Raw genomic sequence first — 25,827 nt, forward strand, 5'->3', positions numbered from 1 at the left:
TGTTGTTAACTAGCATAACAGACTGGTAATAAGCATGTCATTGTGTCGTTCTCCATACACAGCAGAACACAATATATTCCACCTTCCTCCTTTCTGCAGCGATTTTATTTTAGAACTACTGGTTTTGTGTTTTTTAGAGAAATGGAACATGGTGTTTATTCCTTCAGTAATGGGCTGTTCCTTTTTAATTTTTTTTAAATAATAAAAAACATCATGCTGTTAAATTAATATGAAACAACTTAAATATCAAATGAGATGTGTGAGTTGGTTGTGTATAGTTTTGTAACTTTATTGCTTGTGTTATTCCTTTCTGAAAAACAATATATACTAGGATAAGAAAAACGCTTGAGAATGTAGCCCAATATTATTATTACATTTTTATTTATTTTATTTTTAAATCACACATACATCAATTGTTATATTCAGGCCATTAGATGGAAAATCAAAATCTATAACCATAACAGGCAGCAATGTAGGTAACAATGGAAACTCCCCTGTCTAAATGTTTGAATATACATTTACTAAATTAAAGTAGCATTGAGAAAGCAAACATTGTGATGCTTTGCATGCAACAATAACCAAACATTAATTATAATACATTTGCATTAAATGGTTTTGATAACGATATGAAAAGTGCATTGTTGCTGTCAGTTCAGTAGCTTATTTTGCGATGGCTTTAGATTATATTTCCTGTTATTTTTTGTATAATTGTCGTTGCTTTCATGAAAGCCCTTTTTGGGTTCTACTTACTCTCACATTACTCACAGGGTGTTAATGAAGCAGGTGCTTCTTCGCTATGCAGTTCACACATCATTGCAAAGTGCACTTTAATCTTGTAGCCACACATGCTCATTCTTCAGTAAGGTAAATGCTGTCTAAGCGAATGTTAATAATCTGTATATTTTTATTACAGGCAGAGAAAGCAGAAGGGTTCATAAACTTGGCTGATTTTACAGTGGAGCGGGCAACAGAATGCAAAAAAAAGAAGTAAGTGTTTTGTTTGGTTTTTTTTTCTCATGAAAATGGAGTCCTCTTCATCTTGTCATAGCGAGAGCCCAAAGTTTCACACCAGGGTCTTCAAGGCTTGCGTTGTCATGGGAAAGCTCTTCCTTATCTTGTTATGCGGTCCTTAGGGGATAGCAGCTGACCTGTCACAGGTAATGATAATGGATGTCTTTACTGAGAGGTCAAGGGTCACGTGATCAGTGAGGCGCGAGTGATTATCTCAGCTCTTGGCGAGTTTTCCTTCAAGGCCAGGATGGAAGCTTGTTTGTGGGGCATTATGGGAAGGTTTGTGCTTGGCTCTTGTGATTGGCTCACAGCAAGCAGTCTGCTATCAATGGGTATGACACATGATGTGATAAATAACTGAGCTTACATGCAAGCTTTGTGCAACATGTTTCAGTGACAGGGCTGCTGTTTATACCAACTGCAGCAGACAGGAGTGCGAACTATGAAAGAGCATATTGCAGCAGACAAGAGGCTGAACTGTGAAAGAGCATACTGCAGCAGACAGGAGGGCGAACTGTGAAAGAGCATACTGCAGCAGACAGGAGGGCGAACTGTGAAAGAGCATATTGCAGCAGACAGGAGGGTGAACTGTGAAAGAGCATACTGCAGCAGGCAGGAGGGCGAACTGTGAAAGAGCATACTGCAGCAGACAGGAGGGTGAACTGTGAAAGAGCATACTGCAGCAGACAGGAGGACGAACTGTGAAAGAGCATACTGCAGCAGACAGGAGGGTGAACTGTGAAAGAGCATATTGCAGCAGACAGGAGGGTGAACTGTGAAAGAGCATACTGCAGCAGACAGGAGGGCGAACTGTGAAAGAGCATACTGCAGCAGTCAGGAGGGTGAACTGTGAAAGAGCATACTGCAGCAGTCAGGAGGGTGAACTGTGAAAGAGCATACTGCCTCAGGCTAAGTGCATCCTGTTTATATCATTTATCCATGACATCCATGGTACTTTTGATCTTTTGTTTTCCTTCTGCATGTCGCAACAGGCTGATGTTCAGGGCACTCTACACTGCAAATCTGCAGAACTAAATATGCCAGTGACCTTCAGTATGGGTCTGGTAACACAAATGCAACACAAGATTGACTTTGTTTAAACCAGGCAACATGCCGTGCAGCACATGAATTCACGTTACTTGTTCAAAATGAATTTGTTCTGAGCATTACACAATTCGATATGCTAGTAAACTGGTAGGTACCACCGGAAAGCAACATGCTTCTGTTGTATATACTGCATGGAAAATAATGATCACTATGGGGAGATTTCAACACCCCACCCACCTCCCTTTCTGACCTGATATTTCAAGTGCAGTTCTCAATCGCTGGAGGAATGTGATTAGAATTACCCTAATAACCACAGATATGGTTAAGTTAGTCTCCCTACTAAAGATTGAGATAGAGACAGATTTACTAAGATTCACTTTTGTAAAGTTTTTATGGTTTTTTTTTTTTGTTTTTTTATAAAAGTGGAGCAAACTTTGCACTCATTAGTGAGATTACCCACTTCTCATTTGGGGAAAATGCCATTATTATTATTATTATTATTATTTATTTCTTAGCAGACGCCCTTATCCAGGGCGACTTACAATTGTTACAAGGTATCACATTATTTTTACATACAATTACATTATTTTCTTTACACATTATTTTTACATACAATTACCCATTTATACAGTTGGGTTTTTACTGGAGCAATCTAGGTAAAGTACCTTGCTCAAGGGTACAGCAGCAGTGTCCTCACCGGGGATTGAACCCACAACCCTCTGGTTAAGAGTCCAGAGCCCTAACCGCTACTCCACACTGCTGCCAGTTTCCTGTGATAAGCAAATCCTGCCTATATCAAGGGTTAAAGCCCAGGCATATTCCATTTTAACTTTAAACCAACAATCCTGCACGATCACAACAATGGGGCATCTCTGCTTAAGGGCTTCTCTGCACAGCCTTGGGGTGACCATGCCACTGCCTGGTCGGGAACACCAACACAGATCGCTTACCCACTTCATTATTCACCACCACACCACTGGGAACTCCTGCTAAAGCTAAGTAAATCTGTCCCACAATGTTTTGACTAATGCCTTTTGATGCAGTTTATTACTAAACAGGTTAAAGAAAACCTGAAGAGAAAAGCCGAGTTCTGAAAGTACTCTTGTGTTTAAAACAAGCTATGGACAATGAAGGGACCCTGTTGCCACAGTAGACTGACTTGTGTAGACTCCAGTACCCAGCATATACCAGCTGCTCTACATGGAGCTGAAAGAGAAGGCCCAGCTAGCTAGTGTACTGCCTACAACACTGATCACTGAATTCCAATGAATCTGCTTCCCCTGAAACGTTACCTGTGATCCAGTTTCCGAGTGGACTGGACTAAACACCAGAACTCCTGCGCTCTATTGAAACCCTTACTGGCTGCAGGCTGTTGTTCACAGCAGATTCTTCACATTCGTTCTTTGGTTTAGTGTTGTGGAAAATACTGAGTCTGCCAGGATTGTGTTAAGTAATTTACCTTGAATATGAGTTGTAAGCACTCTGGTCTCCAGAGGCAGGCTAAAAATGCTACAGTTGCTTCATATAGAGTCTTAAAATGATCAAGGTTGAAGACCGATTGTACTCAGGGTGTATTATTTAGTACCTGAGTTACAGCTTTAAAACAGGCCAGTATTATACAGATCATGTGTTGACACAGAGGTTCAGAGTGCTGTGCTTGCTACTGTGTGAGCAGCTTTATGCAAATAGCTGTTCCTTTTGTAACAGGAAATACCGGGGTAACAAGCTGCTGAACAAACACATTGCACTTCCTGGTATTGGTTTTTTAAGCAGAAAAAACAGACTTTCATATAAAAGTAAGTCGCTCAAATAAATAACATACATTTGTATTTGAAATGCTGGATGGTTACATTATTATAGCATCTTCATTTCCACCAGTACAGTTTAGCAAGTACAAGAGCAGTTAAAGCACATGTAAAGCACATAAAGCACTGGTCATTACTGCACATGCAAATCATTACAAACATAGAAAGTTACTCTAAGACCAGTTCTCTATGTTACTACAACATATTATTTGATTCATTTAAAAAAAAAATCTGAATTCAAGTCAAACTTCAGGATAAACAGACCTATTTTGAAACAAGTACAAAGGCAAATTTTCCAAAAGGAATAAAATACCTTTTACAGTGAACTCTAACACTAGCAAGGAACTACAGAGGGCAATCATAACTGCTCTTTCTAGTACGGAAACAACAGATATATAAAAACAATACCATCTCAGTACTTGTCTTCCTCATTTTAGATGGATTTGTTTCTTTGTCTGCATGTCATTGAAACAGTCCTGTTTCATTTCTCAACTTTGTTTTATTAATGTATGTGTGTATATATGTTTGTTGTTTAGTGCGATAAAGGCCAGACACCCTCAGATCAGGACATTCTATTTTGCAGCTGAGTCTCCTGAAGAAATGAACAAGTAAGTAACAGACATCCAGCCTGGTCTCAGAAAGCTCTGCTGCTTTAACTGCATGTTTTGTGGTCTGGTTTCAAGTGGTTTGAGATTTAAGAACAGAAAAGAACAAAACCCCTTTTTGAAAAGAAAATAAAACATGCAGATATCAACTAACTACATGAGCCATTGTGGTAATCCTAAAGTATTGATATTGGTCGTTTGGTACCTGCCAGGTTTCACTGCACTGCTGTGGATCATTTGGCAAATACAGCAACACAGAGAGAGTTGGGAGTACTTCAGACTTCACACATTCTGTAGTTATATAACCATCATGTGTTAGTTTTGGTTGTTTTTTGTTGAACATTATGGCAAATCCCATTAAAGTATTGTGGTTTTTTTCAGTCTTTGATTTACAAAACTGTGTGCCAAATTTCCTGTGTTTGCAGTGTTCTGCAACATGAAAAGGAACCCATTAGAAAGAGACTTTCAGTTTGAAATAAGAGTATTTGTTAAAACTTTTACTTGTGTAGTGTTACTATGCTATTACTTAGTGTCCCATACAAAAAATATATACTGTAGCACCATTACCGCAGTGTTTGCCAATTACACATATTATTCAGGCTGTACTTCATGCATTAAAAATAGAGCATTACTGCAGTATATTTATATAAGGGGTAGATTTTGAAGTCCTTAAATTATTTTTGAGTTTCTTGTGTCTGGAAGCTGTACCGCTTTGGCTGATTATAGTGTTTGATGGGTTAAGTCAAACACAGTGTCCAGGTAAAACTAACAGACTTCTGTTAACTCTAATCATATCTCTTTGATTTCAAATGAAATTGTCTAAAAGTTAGTATAGTATGTATAGTAGATGTATAACATTTAGTTATTCATTGCTCTCAAATGGTATACTCCTGGAAAGTACTATTCTACTATATGAAAAAGCACATGCAAATCATTACAAACACAGATTAGCTTCTAATACTAGCAGGTGATGCAAGGAAAACTATGATCTACACTACAGTATGATAAGTATTCAAAACATGAAGCGAGTGTCAATTTATATGTAGGACACCTTTTCATTGAAAGGATTTTTTTGATTAAAATGATCTTGGTCCTTTTCCTCCACACAGATGGCTTAATAAACTTGGACTGGCTTCAAATGGGTGTGAGTCGCCAGCTGAAGGTAAAGTCTTTAGAACAGGAAGACGGTCAATACGGCCTGGTCAATACGGCCTGATCAATAAGAAATGTTATTTCTAGAAAACTCAATAACCATTCGATGCTTGTCTACACATATTTTCTGTAGCATATCGTCAGCTGTCAATTACCTCACAGTTTTCCAGAATATCATTAATTAAGCCAGCCTTGGCCCAAAAAAGGCCTGATTGACGCCTTTGTTTTTATATTCTTTACATACACTAGCGTGGCCCTTACTCATAAAGCATCAGCATGTTAAATGCATAGCATTGCAATGCACTGGTTCTGTGTACATCCTACCCAATGCACTGGTTCTGTATACATCCTACCCAATGCACTGGTTCTGTATACATCCTACCCAATGCACTGGTTCCGTATACATCCTACCCAATGCACTGGTTCTGTATACATCCTACCCAATGCACTGGTTCTGTGTACATCCTACCCAATGCACTGGTTCCATATACATCATACCCAATGCACTGGTTCTGTATACATCCTACCCAATGCACTGGTTCTGTGTACATCCTACCCAATGCACTGGTTCCGTATACATCCTACCCAATGCACTGGTTCTGTATACATCCTACCCAATGCACTGGTTCTGTGTACATCCTACCCAATGCACTGGTTCTGTGTACATCCTACCCAATGCACTAGTTCTGTGTACATCCTACCCAATGCACTGGTTCTGTATGCATCCTACCCAATGCACTGGTTATGTGTACATCCTACCCAATGCACTGGTTCTGTATGCATCCTACCCAATGCACTGGTTCTGTGTACATCCTACCCAATGCACTGGTTCTGTGTACATCCTACCCAGTGCATTTGATTAAAGGGTTAATTGTGTCAGCTGGAGAGTGTTTGGCTGTTGACTCAGCCAGCTGGTAGCATACAGGTTCAAATACTGCTTTGGTTCTCCAGTGGGAGTGTGTTGCAATAATACTAGATGATAAGCATAATGTATTGTGTCCTGGAATAATTCACTGTATAGAGATGGGTAGAAAACACTGCCTGCCTGTGTTACTACAGCTACAATTAACTTCTGAACAAGTGTCTTCTGTAAATGTTAGATGTACTGTACAGTATCTGGGTGTGTTGTGTAAATATTGGTTATTTAAATAGCCTTCTTTCCTGCCTTGGTTGCTGACATGAATAACCCATTAAGATCTTCTATTCTGTAAGTATATGACGGTTAAAAACACTGAGCACTTTCCATGTACATTTTGGCATCCATCAGTTTAGAGATTTTAGAACTGTCCTTTTTTCTGTTAATTTATTTTGGAGAAAAAACTTACTTTTAATTAAAAAACAAGAAACAGTGAAACCTCTCTATTAAGAGAAGGAACCAACTAAACTTAATACACCTAATACTACTGGAGGGACATATACTTTCTTGTAACAAATTATTACCAAGATTCTGACATCTTTAAAAAAAAAATAATAATAAAACAAAGTGTTATTAGTTTAGCCAAATTATGAAACTCGTTAAATGAATGCAAAGTGTTCTAATGTACTGTTTTAGTCTGTTTTCAGTTTCAATTCCCAAGAGGTTGGTAGTTTACAGCATGCGGATTGATCAGAGTGTTAACTCTACAGAGTTTGATATGCTTAGGATGACTTTACATTATCACCAAGAGCATGCAAAGAAAGTGGCCTTAATTGTGAACGGGGTTCAGGCAAATACAGCGTTCCATGCCCCCACGTGTTGCTACAACTGTTTACATAACGGGCCTGTCGTTGTTCTTTTCATTGTCAACATCCTGACAACGTTTTACACTTAGAACTTTAAAGTCTGTTTCAAAGCTGTTTTCAAAATGGCCGTGCACTGGGGTTTGAGATCTGTCCTCTAAATCACTGATTTAAATAAAATAAAATAAAATAAATAAGCATAACAAGTGTTGTGGTTTTTCTGTTACGTACCACATCATGGATCAGTATTGCTGTGTCACCTGTTTGACAATGTAGGCAATAATCCTGACACTAAAGTTCTAAGTGTAAAAAACTGTCCGGATGTTTACAGTGAAGAGAGAAATGACATCATGTTGTATTAACAGGTGGGGATGTGGAGCGCGATGTTTCCTGAACCTCGCTGCTTCCTCTTTACATAAGGCTTTCCTGTACCTTGACATCACATGCACAGATAGTCTCAATTATGAATGAAGAAATGATATAATCCTTCACTAGGGACACTTTTGTGGTATTTCTACTGTGTGCTTTTGGTAACTTCTGTCAACGTTAAAGCTGATCGATTTGAGCCAATTACAATACAATAAATGAGTGTAATACATCCAATAAATGAGTGTAATACATCCTGACAGGCCCGGGGCTAACTAATGTTGTATTTTCAGTGAGTCAAGACTGCTGGAGTGAAAGTGATCATGAAGAGTCAGACCTGACAGTTGACACGCCACCCCCACCCTATTCAATGCACTCTGCAGTTAAACCTGTATGTATTTTCTTTCTGTTTGGTTAAGCTTTGTGGTCTTCATTGGACTTCTGGGGATAGCTGCATAGAGCTTTCTATCATTACAGTGAGCACCCGGCAGAATGACATTCCTATAATACCTGCTGTATAAACGAATATCCTGCCCTCCAAGGCAATATACACAATACACTACATTGGGTCAGATGTATTAATGTCTTTACCACAAAGCTCAATTCGCCACATTATTAATAAAGGGAAAACAAACTGTTATATTGTATTACTTGTATTGTAACACTTGAAATGTATTTGCTTACGATTGTAAGTCGCCCTGGATAAGGGCGTCTGCTAAGAAATAAATAATAATAATAATAATAAAACTAGTATGAAACTGCATAGACACACTTTTCAGCTCTTCTGAAGTGCGTGTTTATATATATATATATATATATATATATATATACACACATATAAATTTCATTAAAAAATGCAATGGCACTTTAGAGTAAAGACCTTTATGAATCACCCTGTGTCATGAATACACACCTTTCATCAACTTGTTATTATTTGTAATTGTTAGATGTACATTTAAATAAATACATTTCCCACCTACTGTTTCACAATAGACACACATGCCAATACTGCTAGCCAGAGATAATCATACAGCCCTAACATGTTTTTGAGGAAACTGTGAAATCGTGCTTCAGCTTCATATGTGTGTTACTGAGTGGAGCAAGTGCTTTTGCATTGACTACAAGTATCTGTGTACTTTGTGCAAACAGGAGGAAACCCTCCCGCCCCCGTATTCCTCAACTCCTCCCGGTGCAGCCCCCGGCCTCACTGCCTCCCCCAGCAGCACCCTCACATCTCAGGGGTCTGACGCTTCTGTCTCTAAAGCAGTCTGTGAGGATCGCCAGTCATGGCTTGACATCATTAACAGCTCACAAGCCTCCAGTGCTGGGCAGTCGCTCACCTGCTCTGTGCAGATTCACTCCAAACACCCTCAGCCTGACAGCAGTGATCCCGCGGGGGACTCTTCACTAAATCCAATAAGCGGATCTCGGGACTCTATCCATGAAGAGCTGCTCAACCCCACCAGCTGTGCAGACCCTGAGAAGGAGGTCTCTTTGCCTGGATCTGTGGAAAGTGGTAAGCATGTCTATTTTGAATAAAAGCATCTACCTCTTAGATACTGGTCTGCTTGGGACATCTTAATCCAGCATTTCCTCATTCTGTATCTGTGTTGCCTTCAGAAATAATGCAAACGCCACATACAAGGGTGGTCAGCTTTGTAACTGATACAGTTCATTCATATGTTCACATTATTACAACTCAAAAACAGTGACACCTTCACATTCTTCACATAAGTAACATACTAGGGCAGTGTTGTCATGAAGTTAGCTTCGTATAACTCTTAACAATACAGACCTGTATACATGTCTACAAAAGAGAACTCCCCTCAACACTGCAGAGCGCTCTAGTAGTACAGGAAATAGAACTCAAGTCAACACTGCAGAGCGCTCTAGTAGTATAGGAAAGAGAACTACAGTTAACAAATCTAAATATACAATAGCTTATATGTGCCCATTTTTACTTTATCTTCACATATAAGACACTAATTAGCTGTCCTAGGCTGGTCTTTTGGTAAACTTGCTTAGTGCCTAAAGAGTTCAAAAGGTTTGTGAGGCATGATAGAGATAGACTGTGGGCTTGGTATTTTAACTTCTGTGGTAGGTCATATATTATACCACCCACGTTTTTTCACATCTACACATAGAAACCAAGATAATAGCTGTAGGTGCAAGATAGTCTGGTGAGAAATATACAGCAAGCAACAGATTTAGATTTTATATTTCCTGGGAAATGGGTCAAGATTTGTAAAAACTGTCACACAACTTGACAACATTTCAATATGTCTTTTTTTATTGTTACTAAAGCAAGGTGCTTTTTGAAACTTTTTCATGGTAGACCAAGGGCCTTTGTCTGTCTGGTTTGTGAATAATCCTGTGGCTCAGTTTACCAGTAAGCTTTGCTTGTTTCAGAGGGCTGTATAACTATTTCTGATCCTAGTTTGATCTTTTACTATGACACACCACTTGGTGACAGACTGGTTCATTGGGAGTGGGGCATGCCTCCAGATGAGGGTTTCATTAGGGCCACCCTCCTTCTGCTTTGTGTCACCCTACATATATATATATATATATATATATATATATATATATATATATATATATATATATATATATATATATATATATACTGTTGCAGTATTGTCCTCATTTGTTTAATTCTTCTTTTAAACTGTCCTTTCAAACACCCATGCCCCTCATTGGGAGCAATTCCAGAGCGTAGAGCTTTCATATTCCTGTCTCCTCAAAGCCACCTGAGCGGAGTCATTTACAATGAAGCACCAACCCAGTTTGGGTCGCAAACCTGGAAAGGTGTTGGAGGGAAGTTAATTTGATAGCTGTTCAGACTGTGGACAGGGATATTGGGTTGTCAAAAAAAAGCACAAATAAAATAGACGTTCACTCCCCTAAGACATGGAGACAACGTCTCCATTCATTGAACTCACAATTTGTGCCTCTTTCTTTATGTTGTAACGATGTCTTTAACAGACATGTTCAGACACAACCCCACCACAGATCTGTGTAGCCTGGCCCATAAATTCATATTGATAAACAGGTTTGGTACCAAAAAACAGCAAGAGAATCTGTTCACAAGGTGTGGTCTGTATGCCACAATGTATGACACTGCCACTTTAATACAGCTTTCAAAAAGGAATAACTTGTACATTGCATTAAAACCTTTTCAAAACATTTCTCTGTGGTGCTATATCAAACACACAGATGTCAATTAATAACAATAAAACATGTTACCAACAAATTATAGTAACATAGAAACTATACACGTCTTCCTCCTTCAACACAGATCGCCAGCCCCTTTCACTTTACAATAGTTTGAGGGTCTACTTCTAGACTCAGCAGATAGAGAGATGCAGTCCCACAGTCTGGGGCTATGTGAGAGGGGTGGAGCAGCACTGTGAATGCAGGATCTACTAGACTCAGCAGATAGAGAGGTGCAGAGGTATGGCTATTGTATGGCAGTCCATGTGAAGATGACTTTGGGGTCTTTGTTAATGATCTAAGCAGCAGTAGATCTAGATATCACTATGCAACCACTACCACATACAGCACAAATACAATGACAAAAAAGGCTGCAGAGAAACAGCTTGTTAAATTGGTATTCAAATCTGCCACTGTATAGATCATTAAATTAGACCCCTTTATGTCTGACTGCTGCCGCCACCTAGGAATCTATACTGCAGGAGAGGTGCCCACCTGTGTATTGCAGTGCAGTGTTAGGGACAGGACATGTGTGGACAGTTTGGAAGGTGCTATGAACACCTTCAGTCTATTGCACTCCTGCAGTAGGTGACATCAATTACATTGTGTCCGGAAGTTTATCGGTTTTCTTTGTTTGCTGCATTTGTATATTAATAGAATTACACAATACAGAGAAGGGAAGTGCAGAGACCACACTTCCTGCAGCCAGTCTGGCTAAGGTCAGATTTCACTAAAAACAAAATAATAATTTCAGAAATCAGTAAACAGAGATAGGTTTGACCATTTCACTTGGAGCTGCAGAGCTGTCAAGTGGAATGTGAGCTTGCTTAGTAGTGCAGGAGTGATCTCTTTCCAGGCAGTGGGGAGGCAGACAGAACACTCGACTCAGTGTGGGTATTTTTGGCTCCAGGCTTTTCTGTTAACGATGGAAAGTTTGCTCCTATTACTCATTACTTACTGTTCATTCACTATGGTAGCAGCCAAAATAAATGTGTGCATGTGACATTGCTGCTTGATAGCTGTGGTTCTGTGATTCCCTTTTACACAGCCATTGACCAGGCCTGAACCCAGATCTCTATCTTAAAACAGTTTGCAATTAGGACCTGAAAGCAACCCTTATTGCTGCTTATGTTATTAGAGTCAACTAAATTAGCCCTCGATTACAAAAATTGATATGTAAGGTTTTTCTGTAAACACTAGATCTACGTTTTGCCAAAAGGTTTGGTAATTATAGGGTTTTGAAAAACTGTAAAGGAAAAAGCTTTGAAGGCTAAACATACACCTTTAAGGAGGTCTGCAGTAAAACTCCAGGCAGCTTTTTCTCTGGTCTACACGACTCACAGTTCCAGTTCTTATCGGAGTGGCTTTGAAGTTGCTGGAGCTGTAGTCTCAAAACAAGGTCCTCTTTTCACATCCTGGCTGATGCATCATAACTGTGGGGACCTGTACAAGCCAGCATACTGTATTAATTACATTTCAACCAATTTACTGAAATATTATTTCTTACATAGTCAGATGAACTCCACACACTGACTGAACTTCCAGTCTCCATGTTGTTTGGGTCAAACCGATCTCTTTCCCAGAGATCCTCAAATAATCCTTGTTGGAGACAGAATATTGTCCCTCCTCCATAAAAACCTGCCCCGTTTAGTAACATTGTGCAATTTTCTCCTGCGTAGCCTGGGTACGAACTCATTTTATAGTTTCGCGCTCGCACTATTTTCCTTTAAATCCCTTTATTTTGTTGTTTTTGTCAAAGTAGCTAGTTAGCTAGTTATTCACTTTTGTTTTTCGTGTTTATTGCACACATGGCCTCTGTCTGTTCTCAGTGTGGGTCACCCCTCTCCCTGTCTTGTGGTAGAGGTTTGTATTGTATGTGTGTTCACATGTCTGACGCACTTACACAAGGTGGTGGGACTCCTTCACCTCTTATACCTCATTCTGATTAATCTTGTGGTTCATCTAAAAGACCAGCACGTCTCCCCCGAGAAAAAGATCTAGCAAATCTTCTCATTCTCACGACAGTAGAAAGAAAGAGGCACCAACCAAAACACTGGCAACCATTGCTGAAACTTCCACAGTGAACGCGCAGCCGACTCCTGCACAGGTGATGATGCCCTCTGACTAGACAGTCTAGACAGGCTATGCATCCACAGCGGGCCCCAGCGAAGGCTTCCGGTACTACAATACAAGAGAGTTTTTATCCTCCAGAAACAGAGTTTTGAAGATGATGATGTCATGGACCCCGCCCCTGATGATGACGTTCCAGTGGTTGGTGAAGATACTGCACCAGTTCATACTAATGCAGAAGGAGTATTAAGAAGGCTGTCCAGAGTTTTGAAGACGATGACATCATGGACTCCACCCTCTGATGATGATGTTCCAGTGGTTGATGAAGGTACTGCACCACTTTATACTAATCCAAAAGCAGTATTAACAAGGATTTCATCCTCCCTTAATGTAATTACCCAGACTTCAAAGGATGAGGATGATTTCTTGTGCATCATCAATGCCAAGGATAATAACGCCTTTGAATGGTTCCCCTTCCATGAGGCAGTCTGGAGGCCCGTTCTGGCTTTGTGGCAGAAACCTGCTAATACTGCACCATGTCTCCCAAGGGCAGATATATTTTACAGAGTTCCTTCAAACCATAAAGACTGTCTTTTTAAGCAGCCTAAATTGGATACCATCATGGCTGTTCCAGCTGCTGGTACGTCCTCTAAAGTTTCTGTTCCTGATCGGGCAGGCAAAAAGATTGATACCTTTTTAAAGAAGGACTATTCTGCCTCTACTTGCAGCATGCACATTACTATTTACCAAATATATGCTGCAAAATACCAACACAAGCTGTGGAGCCAGGTGTCTGATTCCCTGCAGTCCCTTACAGCTGAAAGTATACAACTCGCCATGCAAGAAGGTGCCTACAGTTCAGGTCATCACCTTTAACTCCTGATGCACAGACACAAATAACGGAGTTACCCTTCCAGGATCTGAACGTAAAGATTCCCTTTCACACGTGAGAGAGGCAAGACAGGCTATCACATCTTGCTCTAGAGGAAGAAGGGGTGCATTCCCCTGTATAGGTTACTTTAATAGATAGATATCGGCCAGACATCAGCCATTCAAATCATCCTATGGAGGGTAGGGCCATTTCCAATGAGGTCAAAGCTCCAGATCACATGGGTTTCCCCGGGGTTACAGTAGAGGTGGAGGTAAACCATCATCTACTTCTTGACTGTGTCTTCCCACTTCCTCACCTTTGTTAGTAGGGGGGAAGAGTCTCCAATTTTTTTGAAAACTGGCAGCAGATAACATCATATCCCAGGGTCCTAGGGGTAATACAACAGGGCTACAAAATACCTTTCCGACATCTCCCACCATCAACAGGTGCTGTTTGGACTTCACTGGACTGGTCAGGCCCACAGTGCGTCTTCCTACAGGAGGAGATCAAATCAATGCTCCTTTCTCTCACTACAGAACTGGTCCCTTCATCTTCTCAAAACCAGGGCCACTGGTCCAGTTATTTCTTAATTCCCAAAAAGAACAGGAAGCTCAGACCCATCTAGACAGGTGTCTAAACAAGTACATTCTAACAGAGATGTTCAAGATGGTGTCTCTGCCCAACGTCATCAAGGCAGTTCAACCAGGAGATTGGCTGGTTTCTGTAGACATTAAAAATGCCTATTTCCATTTTCCCATACATCAAGACTACAGAAATTCATCATAATTTCTGGGAGAGTATATCTCAAAGAAGAGAGGGTGACCACCATTCATCGACTGGCAGGTCAGTTCAGCATAGGTGCCAGACCAACAGCACACTCCTTTCAACAGTTTCTAGGGCACATGGCTGCAGCAGTCTCGCTGGTAAGGGACACACGATTACATGTGAGACACACTCAGACGTGTCTCTTTTCTTCTTGCAACTAGGGATGCACCGAATCCAAGTTTTGGGGATTTGGCCGAAAACTGAATCAATCTCAAAAGATTCAGCTGAATACGGAGCTGAATACCGAATCTACAAAAACAGTCAAGAAAACTGAAGGAAACTGTTGAATGAAAAACAGCTACGAACAAGGGACGCGCAGAACTGTTTGCTGTAACTTTACAAGAAAGGAGAGCTGCATCTTTACCACAACCCACTATTTTCTTTAATGACGTTTCAACCTGTGTCACCTGACACGGTTGCCAACAGGCTCCAGAATCTCGGGACACTTTAAGGAAAGTCAGGTTTTGTAACTCGCCTCTCTAAACTGCAATGTATTCAGTGAAGTGAGTGTGAATTGTGCGAACTGTCGCTAAATTAATTGAATTGTTTTACTTAGTTGTTACCAAAAGCACACACATGCCTGCCAGGATCGTTTCCAGCAATCAGACCTATACAGCAGCTGACTGGCTTTCTGAGTCTCTGACTGGGCAGGACTGTGTGAAGCAAGAAATATTAAACAAATAGAAACTTTACCTGCTGTCACAAGGTTAAATGAAAGAGTGCAGGTGAGTGCGAAGTTATCTATAATAATGGTGTTACGCTGTTTTGATAGATATTATTTACTGTATAAAAAAATTCAAGCAATATGATTAATCATGGTTACGAGGCTCACCGGATAGAATCGCCACCACAATTAAACAATTAAATACATTTACTAATGTGCTCAAGCAATTCACACTCACTTTACATGTCAAATACATTGCAGTTTAGAGTGGAGCCTGTTGACAACACTATCTGAGAGCTATGAGGAAAACATTACCGTGATGAGTGACCTGAATCTGCCTGCGAAATAAAACCGACGTTGATTTAAATGCACTGTGTGTGTAACACATATCAAATAGGCTACAAAATAGTTATAGTTTATTAAAATTATTTTAATAAAACACAGCAGTTCCCAAATGGTTTAACTTGTATTGGCACATTATAGTTACATAAAATGTAATATACTAAAGCATATTGTTCAACAATGTCTTGCACAGATTATTATTATTTTTTTCTCTCAGTATGATCTCTAGAACACGTCTCAGACAAAGCAACAAAACACAAAAGTCTACAACAGTTTGCCGTTACTATATATTACAGGTTTACTGCATAACTTTACTCCATGAAAAGTGTGATGTGATGTGCTGCTGCATACGGGGGTATGTTTGCATTCAGCAGCTGCGTGTGTTTAGCGCATGCGCCACCAGTAATAGGTAGTTGAGAGCCGCGACAGAGTTCATCAAACGTGTTCTTGTTATTAAATATAACAGTTACATTCAATACTGGATTTGTGTCTTTTATTTAAAGAAGAACCACACACATTGGACGGATATATTAAAATGGATGTGCGTCTGGGTGGATCTAGGTTTCTGATTTGGTTCACTGAATCCTAAGTATTCGGCCGAATTGCTGCAACAGAGAATGCTCAGAAGGAAGAAATGTCAACAGACGGTCTGTCCATTTCATGGTCAACCACATTGATGTATGCATTCCCTCCCATACCTCTAATTCCAGCGGTACTCAGGAAAGTGAAGAGGGACAGGGCCATTATCATTCTAGTAGCCCCTTATTGGACCAAGAGGTTATCGGAGATTCAGGAACTAGCAGAAGTGGGACCTTTGCATCTACCAGCAAGGTGCAATCTGCTGTCTCAGAACAAGGGAAGGATGTTGCACAACAACCCTTCATGGTTACAACCAACTGCCTGGAGATTGAACGGCAACAATTAATAAGTCAAGGATTATCAGAACAAGTAGTCAACATCTTACTTGCACCTAAGAAGCTGCCTACTTTTTTTTAACCTATTCAGGGAAATGGAGAGAAATTGTTCTTTGGTGTAACGCCAAACAACTGGATCACACAGATATCTCTCTAGCTACTTTTCTTACTTACCGTAGCCACTTATTCCACAAAGGTCTGTCACTATCGTCTATCAAAGTGCATGTAGTTGCAATATCTAGCATTTTACCCAGATGGGAAAATCAATCTGTGGGCTCCCATCCTGCGGTGTCAACCACTTAAGACCCTCGAAGTGACATATCACTCCTCATTCAGCTCTCGTTCCCGCAGCATCCTCTGAGGAGCCTTGTGAAGAGCTCTATCCCCAGTATTGCAGCTCTCGTTCCCGCAGCATCCTCCGAGGAGCCTTGTGAAGAGCTCTATCCCCAGTATTGCAGCTCTCGTTCCCACAGCATCCTCCGAGGAGCCTTGTGAAGAGCTCTATCCCCAGTATTGCAGCTCTCGTTCCCACAGCATCCTCCGAGGAGCCTTGTGAAGAGCTCTATCCCCAGTATTGCAGCTCTCTTTCCCGCAGCATCCTCCGAGGAGCCTTGTGAAGAGCTCTATCCCCAGTATTGCAGCTCTCGTTCCCGCAGCATCCTCCGAGGAGCCTTGTGAAGAGCTCTATCCCCAGTATTGCAGCTCTCGTTCCCGCAGCATCCTCCGAGGAGCCTTGTGAAGAGCTCTATCCCCAGTATTGCAGCTCTCGTTCCCGCAGCATCCTCCGAGGAGCCTTGTGAAGAGCTCTATCCCCAGTATTGCAGCTCTCGTTCCCGCAGCATCCTCCGAGGAGCCTTGTGAAGAGCTCTATCCCCAGTATTGCAGCTCTCGTTCCCGCAGCATCCTCCGAGGAGCCTTGTGAAGAGCTCTATCCCCAGTATTGCAGCTCTCGTTCCCGCAGCATCCTCCGAGGAGCCTTGTGAAGAGCTCTATCCCCAGTATTGCAGCTCTCGTTCCCACAGCATCCTCCGAGGAGCCTTGTGAAGAGCTCTATCCCCAGTATTGCAGCTCTTGTTTCCCACAGCATCCTGAGAACCCTTGTGAAGAGCTCTAGTGTACAGTATTGCAGCTCTCGTTCCCACAGCATCCTCCGAGGAGCCTTGTGAAGAGCTCTAGTGTACAGTATTGCAGCTCTCGTTCCCACAGCATCCTCCGAGGAGCCTTGTGAAGAGCTCTATCCCCAGTATTGCAGCTCTCGTTCCCACAGCATCCTCCGAGGAGCCTTGTGAAGAGCTCTATCCCCAGTATTGCAGCTCTCGTTCCCACAGCATCCTCCGAGGAGCCTTGTGCAGAGCTCCATCTAGTGGATAGACCAGTGGCACTGTTGATTCTGAATTAAGACTGCTGTCCAATGGCTGCACACTGTGAGGTGGCCCTTTTGAATCAATCACTGGATTACTTGATATTTCCATGTAAGGAGCTTATTACAATTCCACTAAATCCTTCCACTTCCAGACGGTTTGGATATATTTATTTGATTTATGAATTTATTTAACCATGAGTTTTACCCACTGAGACCAAGGCCTTGTTTACAAAGGGGGTCCTAGAATACTTTATATCCCTTTGTGAACTTTGAAAATACTGCTATATACTCTTCATCAGTAGTTGTGTTCTAATATGAAAGTTTGAGATTCTTTATTAAATCTTAGCGAGTAAGTAGTGGGGTGCCGACAAATACAGCGTTATACATCTGCATGTGTTGCTACAACTGTTTAAATAACGTACCTGTAATTTTTCTTTTCTTTGTTCACATCCTGACAACTTTTTACACTTCAACGTTAAAGTCTGTTTCAAAGCTCTTTTCAAAATGGCCGCTGTAGTGCACTGGGGTTTGAGATCTGTCCTCTAAATCAGTGCTGTTTTTTCTGTTCTGTATCACATCATGGATCGTTATCGCTGTGTTACCTGTTTGACAATGTGGGCAATAATCTGCACACTATGAGTGCACTAGAGTGGACATTTTGAAAAGAGCTTTGAAACAGACTTTAAAGTTAAAGTGTAAAAAGTTGTCAGGATGTGAACAATAAAAAGGAAAATTACAGGTACGTTATTTAAACAGCTGTAGCAACCTGTGGGGACGAGTAACGCTGTATGTTTTGGAACCTCACTACTTACTCTTTAAGGTTTAAAGTGTTTTTTTTTCACTTAAACACTAAATAAAATATGACTCTTACCTCTCATAAAATTCATTGTAATCTGCATAATAATAATAATAATAATAATAATAATCATTGTTAAGATGTATTTCTCTTCCAACTATTAAAATGTCTCTTGGAGTTTCTGTGCTGCAAAGTGCTTTTGGATGTTGCTGTTTTAAATGAGTAATGTCATCTGTTATATAAGCCCTAACAATCAGTGCTACATACTACTTAACTAACATGTGTTAAAGTTTCCTGCCTGCTGTTAATTTGTAGAACAGATTGAAAGTACTAATTAGATCATCATGCTATCTACCTTTGCTTTTGATTGTATTCTCCTCCCTTTTAGATGCTCTTGGTTTCACAGGGCTGCAATTTGTGAGATATTACAGTAGATAGGGAGCCTGTCCTAAACAGTGGTTAGTGTTAAATTGATAGAAAGGTCTGCCAAAGCCACATGTGATAATCACATAAGGATTCCCTAGTGTACAGTGAAATGCGTTGGCTGCTGTGAAAAAGCATACATTACATTCAAGTAGAAATCCAAACAGACTCAACCACTCCACCAGGGATTTCACCAGAGATGTGTTATTCACCATGCAACTGCTGTAAGAGGAAAAGAGTTTAACAGGAGATGTTTTTTTAATGGACAAAAACGATTTGATAGCAGGTAATAAATAACATGAAGTCCTAGCATTGTTTTTAATGGTGAAACTATTCCTTTAAATGGTAATGTAATGTAATATGTTCATCTCAGCCAGGCCTGAATGAACGTGGTGAGGGTGAATGAACTGCATGCTGGTGAATAAAACCCTTGATCCTGTAAATACCCTCCCAATGTGTTTAATGCCACTGTGGTAACAATGCTGTTCACCTGTGTGCTGCATATTAATGGGGTGCATTCTATACAGTTCCAGAATCAGCCTCTTCGGATGAAATGGAAAAACTGTACAAGTCCTTGGAACAAGCAAGCTTGTCTCCAATTGGTGCACGCAAGCCTTCAACCCGGAAGGAGTTTAGGAAGTCTTTTATTAAGCGCTGCAAAAACCAAGCTGTCAACGATAAGCTGCACCAGATCAGGACCCTCAACAGTACTCTAAAGGTGGGTAGGTGTGTTACTTCAGGTATCTATATAATCCACTGTGTTAGGCATGGATGAGACTGCTTTGTTAAGTTAGGGCTGGAGGACCCTGAGGGCCACAATGATTTAAGGGGGGCCGCAGCACAGACACAAATATCCTCTACCGAATGAACTGACGCAATATTCCCCCAGTTTATTTATGAGCGCTGTTGCTGTGATCAGGGTTCATTTGAAAGTAACACTTCTGCTACCTTGACACCACCTGTATTGTGCATTTCTAATCTTCATTTCCTGGGCTAGCACTAGCAGCATGTACCATGCAACAACATGCGGTCCATTGCGAGGAGGACTTCATTCCTCGTTCCAATGGATTCTGTTATTGTTATTGATTCTGTTGTTACAACAGTATTCCTGAGTCCAGACAAGGTGGGTGTCTATGGTGTGTTTTACAGTGTTTTGCCCCTAGGTGGCAGCACAACCTAAAACATAGAACAGGGGTGGCAGTATTGAGTTTCACTTCCTGTAATTTAAATAACATTCAATGTGGAAGTGGTGACAGTCTCAAATGGGAATAGTAGAAGTGCTGTTTCTGACATTCATTAAACTGTTCCAGGCTCGTGTTTTCCTTTTGTTGTTTATAGCTGAAAGTTGTTACAGGGAAACTGAGATATCTTGCAAAGATGAAGCAGCAATACTTGCATGCTTGCAGCTGCCTTAATCCCAATCCTCTAGCATGTGCAATGTAGCCAACCAGGAATGAACAGTAAACGTGTGGGAATTGGCCATAAACGCTGAACTGGGCCATTCACATATATCCCCTCAACAAAGAAAAACTGTGCAGTGGCTCAGGGGATTGACTGGCAGACATGCTTTGTTGCTTACCTTTCTGCTTTTCTTTCTCTACGATAAAGGCCAGAGAAGCTGATTTAATGACGATTGCGCAGGTTTTGGAGAAGCCCAGTCTGACAGCACAGGAGTATCGGGAGTGGAAGGAAATCAATCTGCTGTTACTGCAGGAGATCTGTCAGAACTACCAGCCTCACACTGAGGGAGAACCCAAAGCTCCAGACACACAGCCTCAGACCTGCCCTGAGGGAGAACCCAAAGCTCCAGACACACAGCCTCAGACCTGCCCTGAGGGAGAACCCAAAGCTCCAGACACACAGCCTCCACACCAGCATCAAACTGAGGGAGAACCCAAAGCTCCAGACACACAGCCTCAGACCTGCCCTGAGGGAGAACCGAAAGCTCCAGACACACAGCCTCAGACCTGCCCTGAGGGAGAACCCAAAGCTCCAGACACTTCACACTACATAGAAACCAATGTCTAAATGCCCCAGACCCTCCACAATACATTCTGGGCCCTTGATGTTGTTTCACTTTGTGGAGAAACAAAGCGGATGCCGTTTTTGAGAACTTCATCTGAACATTTGTGACAAAAATATTGAGCGCTGGCCTGGATAATCTTAAAATAACTAGTTTAGCCAAATGTTTTTTTTTTTTTTTTTAATTTACGTTTATGCTTTTTTTGTTCTTCATCTTATTTTTAAGTTCTGAAGTTGTCATACAGCTTTATTGGATCAGTGTGGACTATTTCATTAAAATCCCATGCATTCAGTGAGAGAATATTCAAATAGCACATGTGTCTTGGTGACTAGGCTGTGTGGCATTGCACAGACAGCATGCATGCAAGGGTTGTTTGAGCAGCAGATGTTTTCTTATTTCAAACTGTTGTCATATAATCTTCCTTGACATAATAACTTATTGTTGCTTTGTATGTTTTCATTTAGAACAAAAAGAATAATGCATTTAGTGACTTGGGCTAAGTCTTGTTAATTTAGTGCTGCAAAGGTTAGGGGGGGGGGGGGAAGTAGGGCTACCAGACATCCCAGGAAAATTGCATCACAGTCAGAACAGTAAATTGTTACATCATCCCGGTTTTGCTATTATATTTACATTATTTCTAAGTACAAAACTGTAGCAGTGTTCTCAGCAAGTTGACAGTAGAGTAATTTATTATACAAAAACAAAATAAAGAAACGTATAGATTACTGGTTTAATAATTCTGATTATGTGTTTAATAATTAATATTCTGTTTAACTTCCTGGACCATGGCTATTTTTATTTATTTAAAATAATATGCCACCACCCAAGTTAGCATTTTAAGTTAGTCCCTGTTGGGTTTTGATTAACACAGCCATTTTCTTTACCTGCCATTCCGTCATTACCATAAGAGTGTGCTGTGATGAATGTCCACTGGGGGGCAACATTGAAACCACCAGGATATATGTTAATAAATAAGCACTACAGAGCCCTTGAGATGTTGTTCCTGAAAACGTATGTGCCATAAAAGTGAATGTATCTGGCACTGTGCTCGCAGGATCAAACGCCACTGTGCGATGTGTACAATGTGTTTTCTCAGAAGGAAAGCTGTTTCTGCTAAATGTGGAGTACAGCTGTTCTTAAGTTCATAGAAAATGGTGTGTTGAAGTATTGGTAGATGGTATAGATGGGCTTCTACTGGTATTGATAAACAATAAGACCATTTTATTACTTCTTAGCTTTTGGATAGTACTCCCTTTTTTATTATATAATACTCAAAAACCTGTCTAATCCAGACCCTCTACATACCTGCATTCTGTAGAATTCGGACTGATTTTTGTGTTCCAACTAATGACTGGAGTGCTCCCCTCTACAATCCCTATTGAAATGAATGGTGTGCTCCCCTCTACAATCCCTATTGAAATGAATGGTGTGATCTCCTCTACAATCCCTATTGAAATGAATGGTGTGCTCCCCTCTACAATCCCTATTGAAATGAATGGTGTGCTCCCCTCTACAATCCCTATTGAAATGAATGGTGTGCTCCCCTCTACAATCCCTATTGAAATGAATGGTGTGCTCCCCTCTACAATCCCTATTGAAATGAATGGTGTGCTCCCCTCTACAATCCCTATTGAAATGAATGGTGTGCTCCCCTCTACAATCCCTATTGAAATGAATGGTGTGCTCCCCTCTACAATCCCTATTGAAATGAATGGTGTGCTCCCCTCTACAATCCCTATTGAAATGAATGGTGTGCTCCCCTCTACAATCCCTATTGAAATGAATGGTGTGCTCCCCTCTACAATCCCTATTGAAATGAATGGTGTGCTCCCCTCTACAATCCCTATTGAAATGAATGGTGTGCTCCCCTCTACAATCCCTATTGAAATGAATGGTGTGCTCCCCTCTACAATCCCTATTGAAATGAATGGAGTGCTCCCCTCTACAATCCCTATTGAAATGAATGGTGTGATCTCCTCTACAATCCCTATTGAAATGAATGGTGTGCTCCCCTCTACAATCCCTATTGAAATGAATGGTGTGATCCTGTCACAAAGACGGCCGGAGTGGGTGGCATCAGACCAGAAGCAGGGAGTAAACAGACAGAGACTTGGGGTTTTGGTGGAGCTGAGCGAATGGTTTCGCTCAGCATTTAATAAAACAGCACAGAAAATAAAAGGTTTGAACAGACAAAAACACGGGACACGGCACTACACGCCAAAATAAACAGACATACAAAACGACTAAACACTTAACAAACGGTGCACGGAGACAAACAAACACGGTGAGTGAAAACACTTATCTTTACGCTTTTGCTTTCTTTTACTTTCTCCTTCTCTCTCTCCCGTTCTCCACTCACCGAACACCAACCTCGACTGAGTGAAAATGTGCATCTATATATACTGTTGTGCTGGGATTCAATTACTAATTAATTATTCACTTGAATCCCAGCACGTGAATTAATTCTGTGCAACCCCGTGCTCACATATTACATTTAACCAGCACGTGAAGTGATTTGTGCTCTCCTCGTGCCTAAATACAAATCTACACTTTAAATACACGTGAAACACAGACCCGTTTATATCCCGTGTACCAATCTATACACCAACATTTACACACGCAACATACAACACATAACACAAATGCACACAGGGCCGGGGCGCTTTGCCACAGATCCCCTCTACAATCCCTATTGAAATGAATGGTGTGATCCTCTCTACAATCCCTATTGAAATGAATGGTGTGCTCCCCTCTACAATCCCTATTGAAATGAATGGTGTGCTCCCCTCTACAATCCCTATTGAAATGAATGGAGTGCTCCCCTCTACAATCCCTATTGAAATGAATGGTGTGATCTCCTCTACAATCCCTATTGAAATGAATGGTGTGATCCCCTCTACAATCCCTATTGAAATGAATGGTGTGCTCCCCTCTACAATCCCTATTGAAATGAATGGAGTGCTCCCCTCTACAATCCCTATTGAAATGAATGGTGTGATCTCCTCTACAATCCCTATTGAAATGAATGGTGTGCTCCCCTCTACAATCCCTATTGAAATGAATGGTGTGCTCCCCTCTACAATCCCTATTGAAATGAATTAAAAGCAACACGGAGAAACCCTGAGTGCAGCAGAAAGCACCTGAATCTGCTTGCAGGTTCAGTACTAATGCGCGACCAAGTCTTTCCAGGGAATGGGTTAAACGGCTTATGCGAGTAACAGCTCGAGATTGTGTTGCGCTGTTATTATGTTTAAAATTTGCTGATGCAATATTGTGTTTTATCATACTCTATCTACAGTAATACATTTATTTTTAAAGCCTTCAGATAATTGCCACTTTACCTTTTTTAGGTACAGTATTAGATTTTTTACAGGAGCTCTCAAATCCAGCACACTGTCTAATCCGGCACACTTTTAAAGTCTAAACGATGCCAAGTTTTACCGTACTGCGTGATAAAATTGTAATACTAATAGTGTTTGTTTATTGTACAGCTGTAAAAACATTTCTCTGTAAATATTGTAGGTGTTATGCCCTTGTGTGTGTACATTTACTATCTGCAACATGTAAGGGCCTTAAATGAAACAAAAAACCAAAAATCCAATAAATGCAATAATAGTTTTTTTTGTGTTTTTTTAATGTCGAGATCTTTTTTTTCTACAAAAAAATGTCTAATTGAAATGCAGCTGTGGAAGACTATTTCATAATTATTGAGAAAACAACACATGCAGATATTTATAAATACGACCCATGATGTTATACAACAACCACTACCTACCAGTTCTGTTACGTTCAACACCACTGATTTACCTTGAAAAATGTCAATGACTGGCTTATGAATACTTATGCATTTATGTAATTCATAGAAAACAACCAATTGACGCTTGTAAAACTGCACCTGAAACACGGGCCAGCATCCTTGCTTTAACATGAGTCCAATGAAGAAAGAAACGTCCATCCAGACCCTGAAGGAGATTCATTATTTTAACATGGGTCCAATGAAGAAAGAAACGTCCATCCAGACCCTGAAGGAGATTCATTATTTTAACATGGGTCCAATGAAGAAGGAAACGTCTATCCAGACCCTGAAGGAGATTCATTATTTTAACATGGCTCCAATGAAGAAAGAAACGTCCATCCAGACCCTGAAGGAGATTCATTATTTTAACATGGGTCCAATGAAGAAAGAAACGTCCATCCAGACCCTGAAGGCGATTCATTATTTTAACATGGGTCCAATGAAGAAAGAAACATCCATCCAGACCCTGAAGGAGATTCATTATTTTAACATGGCTCCAATGAAGAAAGAAACATCCATCCAGACCCTGAAGGAGATTCATTATTTTAACATGGCTCCAATGAAGAAAGAAACATCCATCCAGACCCTGAAGGAGATTCATTATTTTAACATGAGTCCAATGAAGAAAGAAACGTCCATCCAGACCCTGAAGGAGATTCATTATTTTAACATGGGTCCAATGAAGAAAGAAACGTCTATCCAGACCCTGAAGGAGATTCATTATTTTAACATGAGTCCAATGAAGAAAGAAACATCCATCCAGACCCTGAAGGAGATTCATTATTTTAACATGGCTCCAATGAAGAAAGAAACGTCCATCCA

The 25,827-nt window shown here is 40.7% G+C and overlaps 1 protein-coding gene across 1 annotated transcript in view; it reads left to right on the top strand.

The window, feature by feature from the left end:
- LOC117410695 (connector enhancer of kinase suppressor of ras 3-like) overlaps positions 1–24,827 on the top strand; it is a 90,802-nt gene extending 65,975 nt beyond the window's left edge. The window contains exons 19-25 of the mRNA XM_034017437.3: positions 914–987; positions 4,400–4,471; positions 5,578–5,630; positions 7,999–8,096; positions 8,855–9,221; positions 19,714–19,904; positions 20,795–24,827. Coding sequence (XP_033873328.3) covers positions 914–987; positions 4,400–4,471; positions 5,578–5,630; positions 7,999–8,096; positions 8,855–9,221; positions 19,714–19,904; positions 20,795–21,214 — 1,275 coding nt within the window. The 3' untranslated portion in view covers positions 21,215–24,827. The remainder of the gene's footprint in view (positions 1–913; positions 988–4,399; positions 4,472–5,577; positions 5,631–7,998; positions 8,097–8,854; positions 9,222–19,713; positions 19,905–20,794) is intronic.
- The last annotated feature ends 1,000 nt before the right edge of the window (positions 24,828–25,827 follow it).

Source organism: Acipenser ruthenus, chromosome 6, assembly GCF_902713425.1.
Source record: "Acipenser ruthenus chromosome 6, fAciRut3.2 maternal haplotype, whole genome shotgun sequence".
Classification (NCBI taxonomy): domain Eukaryota; kingdom Metazoa; phylum Chordata; class Actinopteri; order Acipenseriformes; family Acipenseridae; genus Acipenser; species Acipenser ruthenus.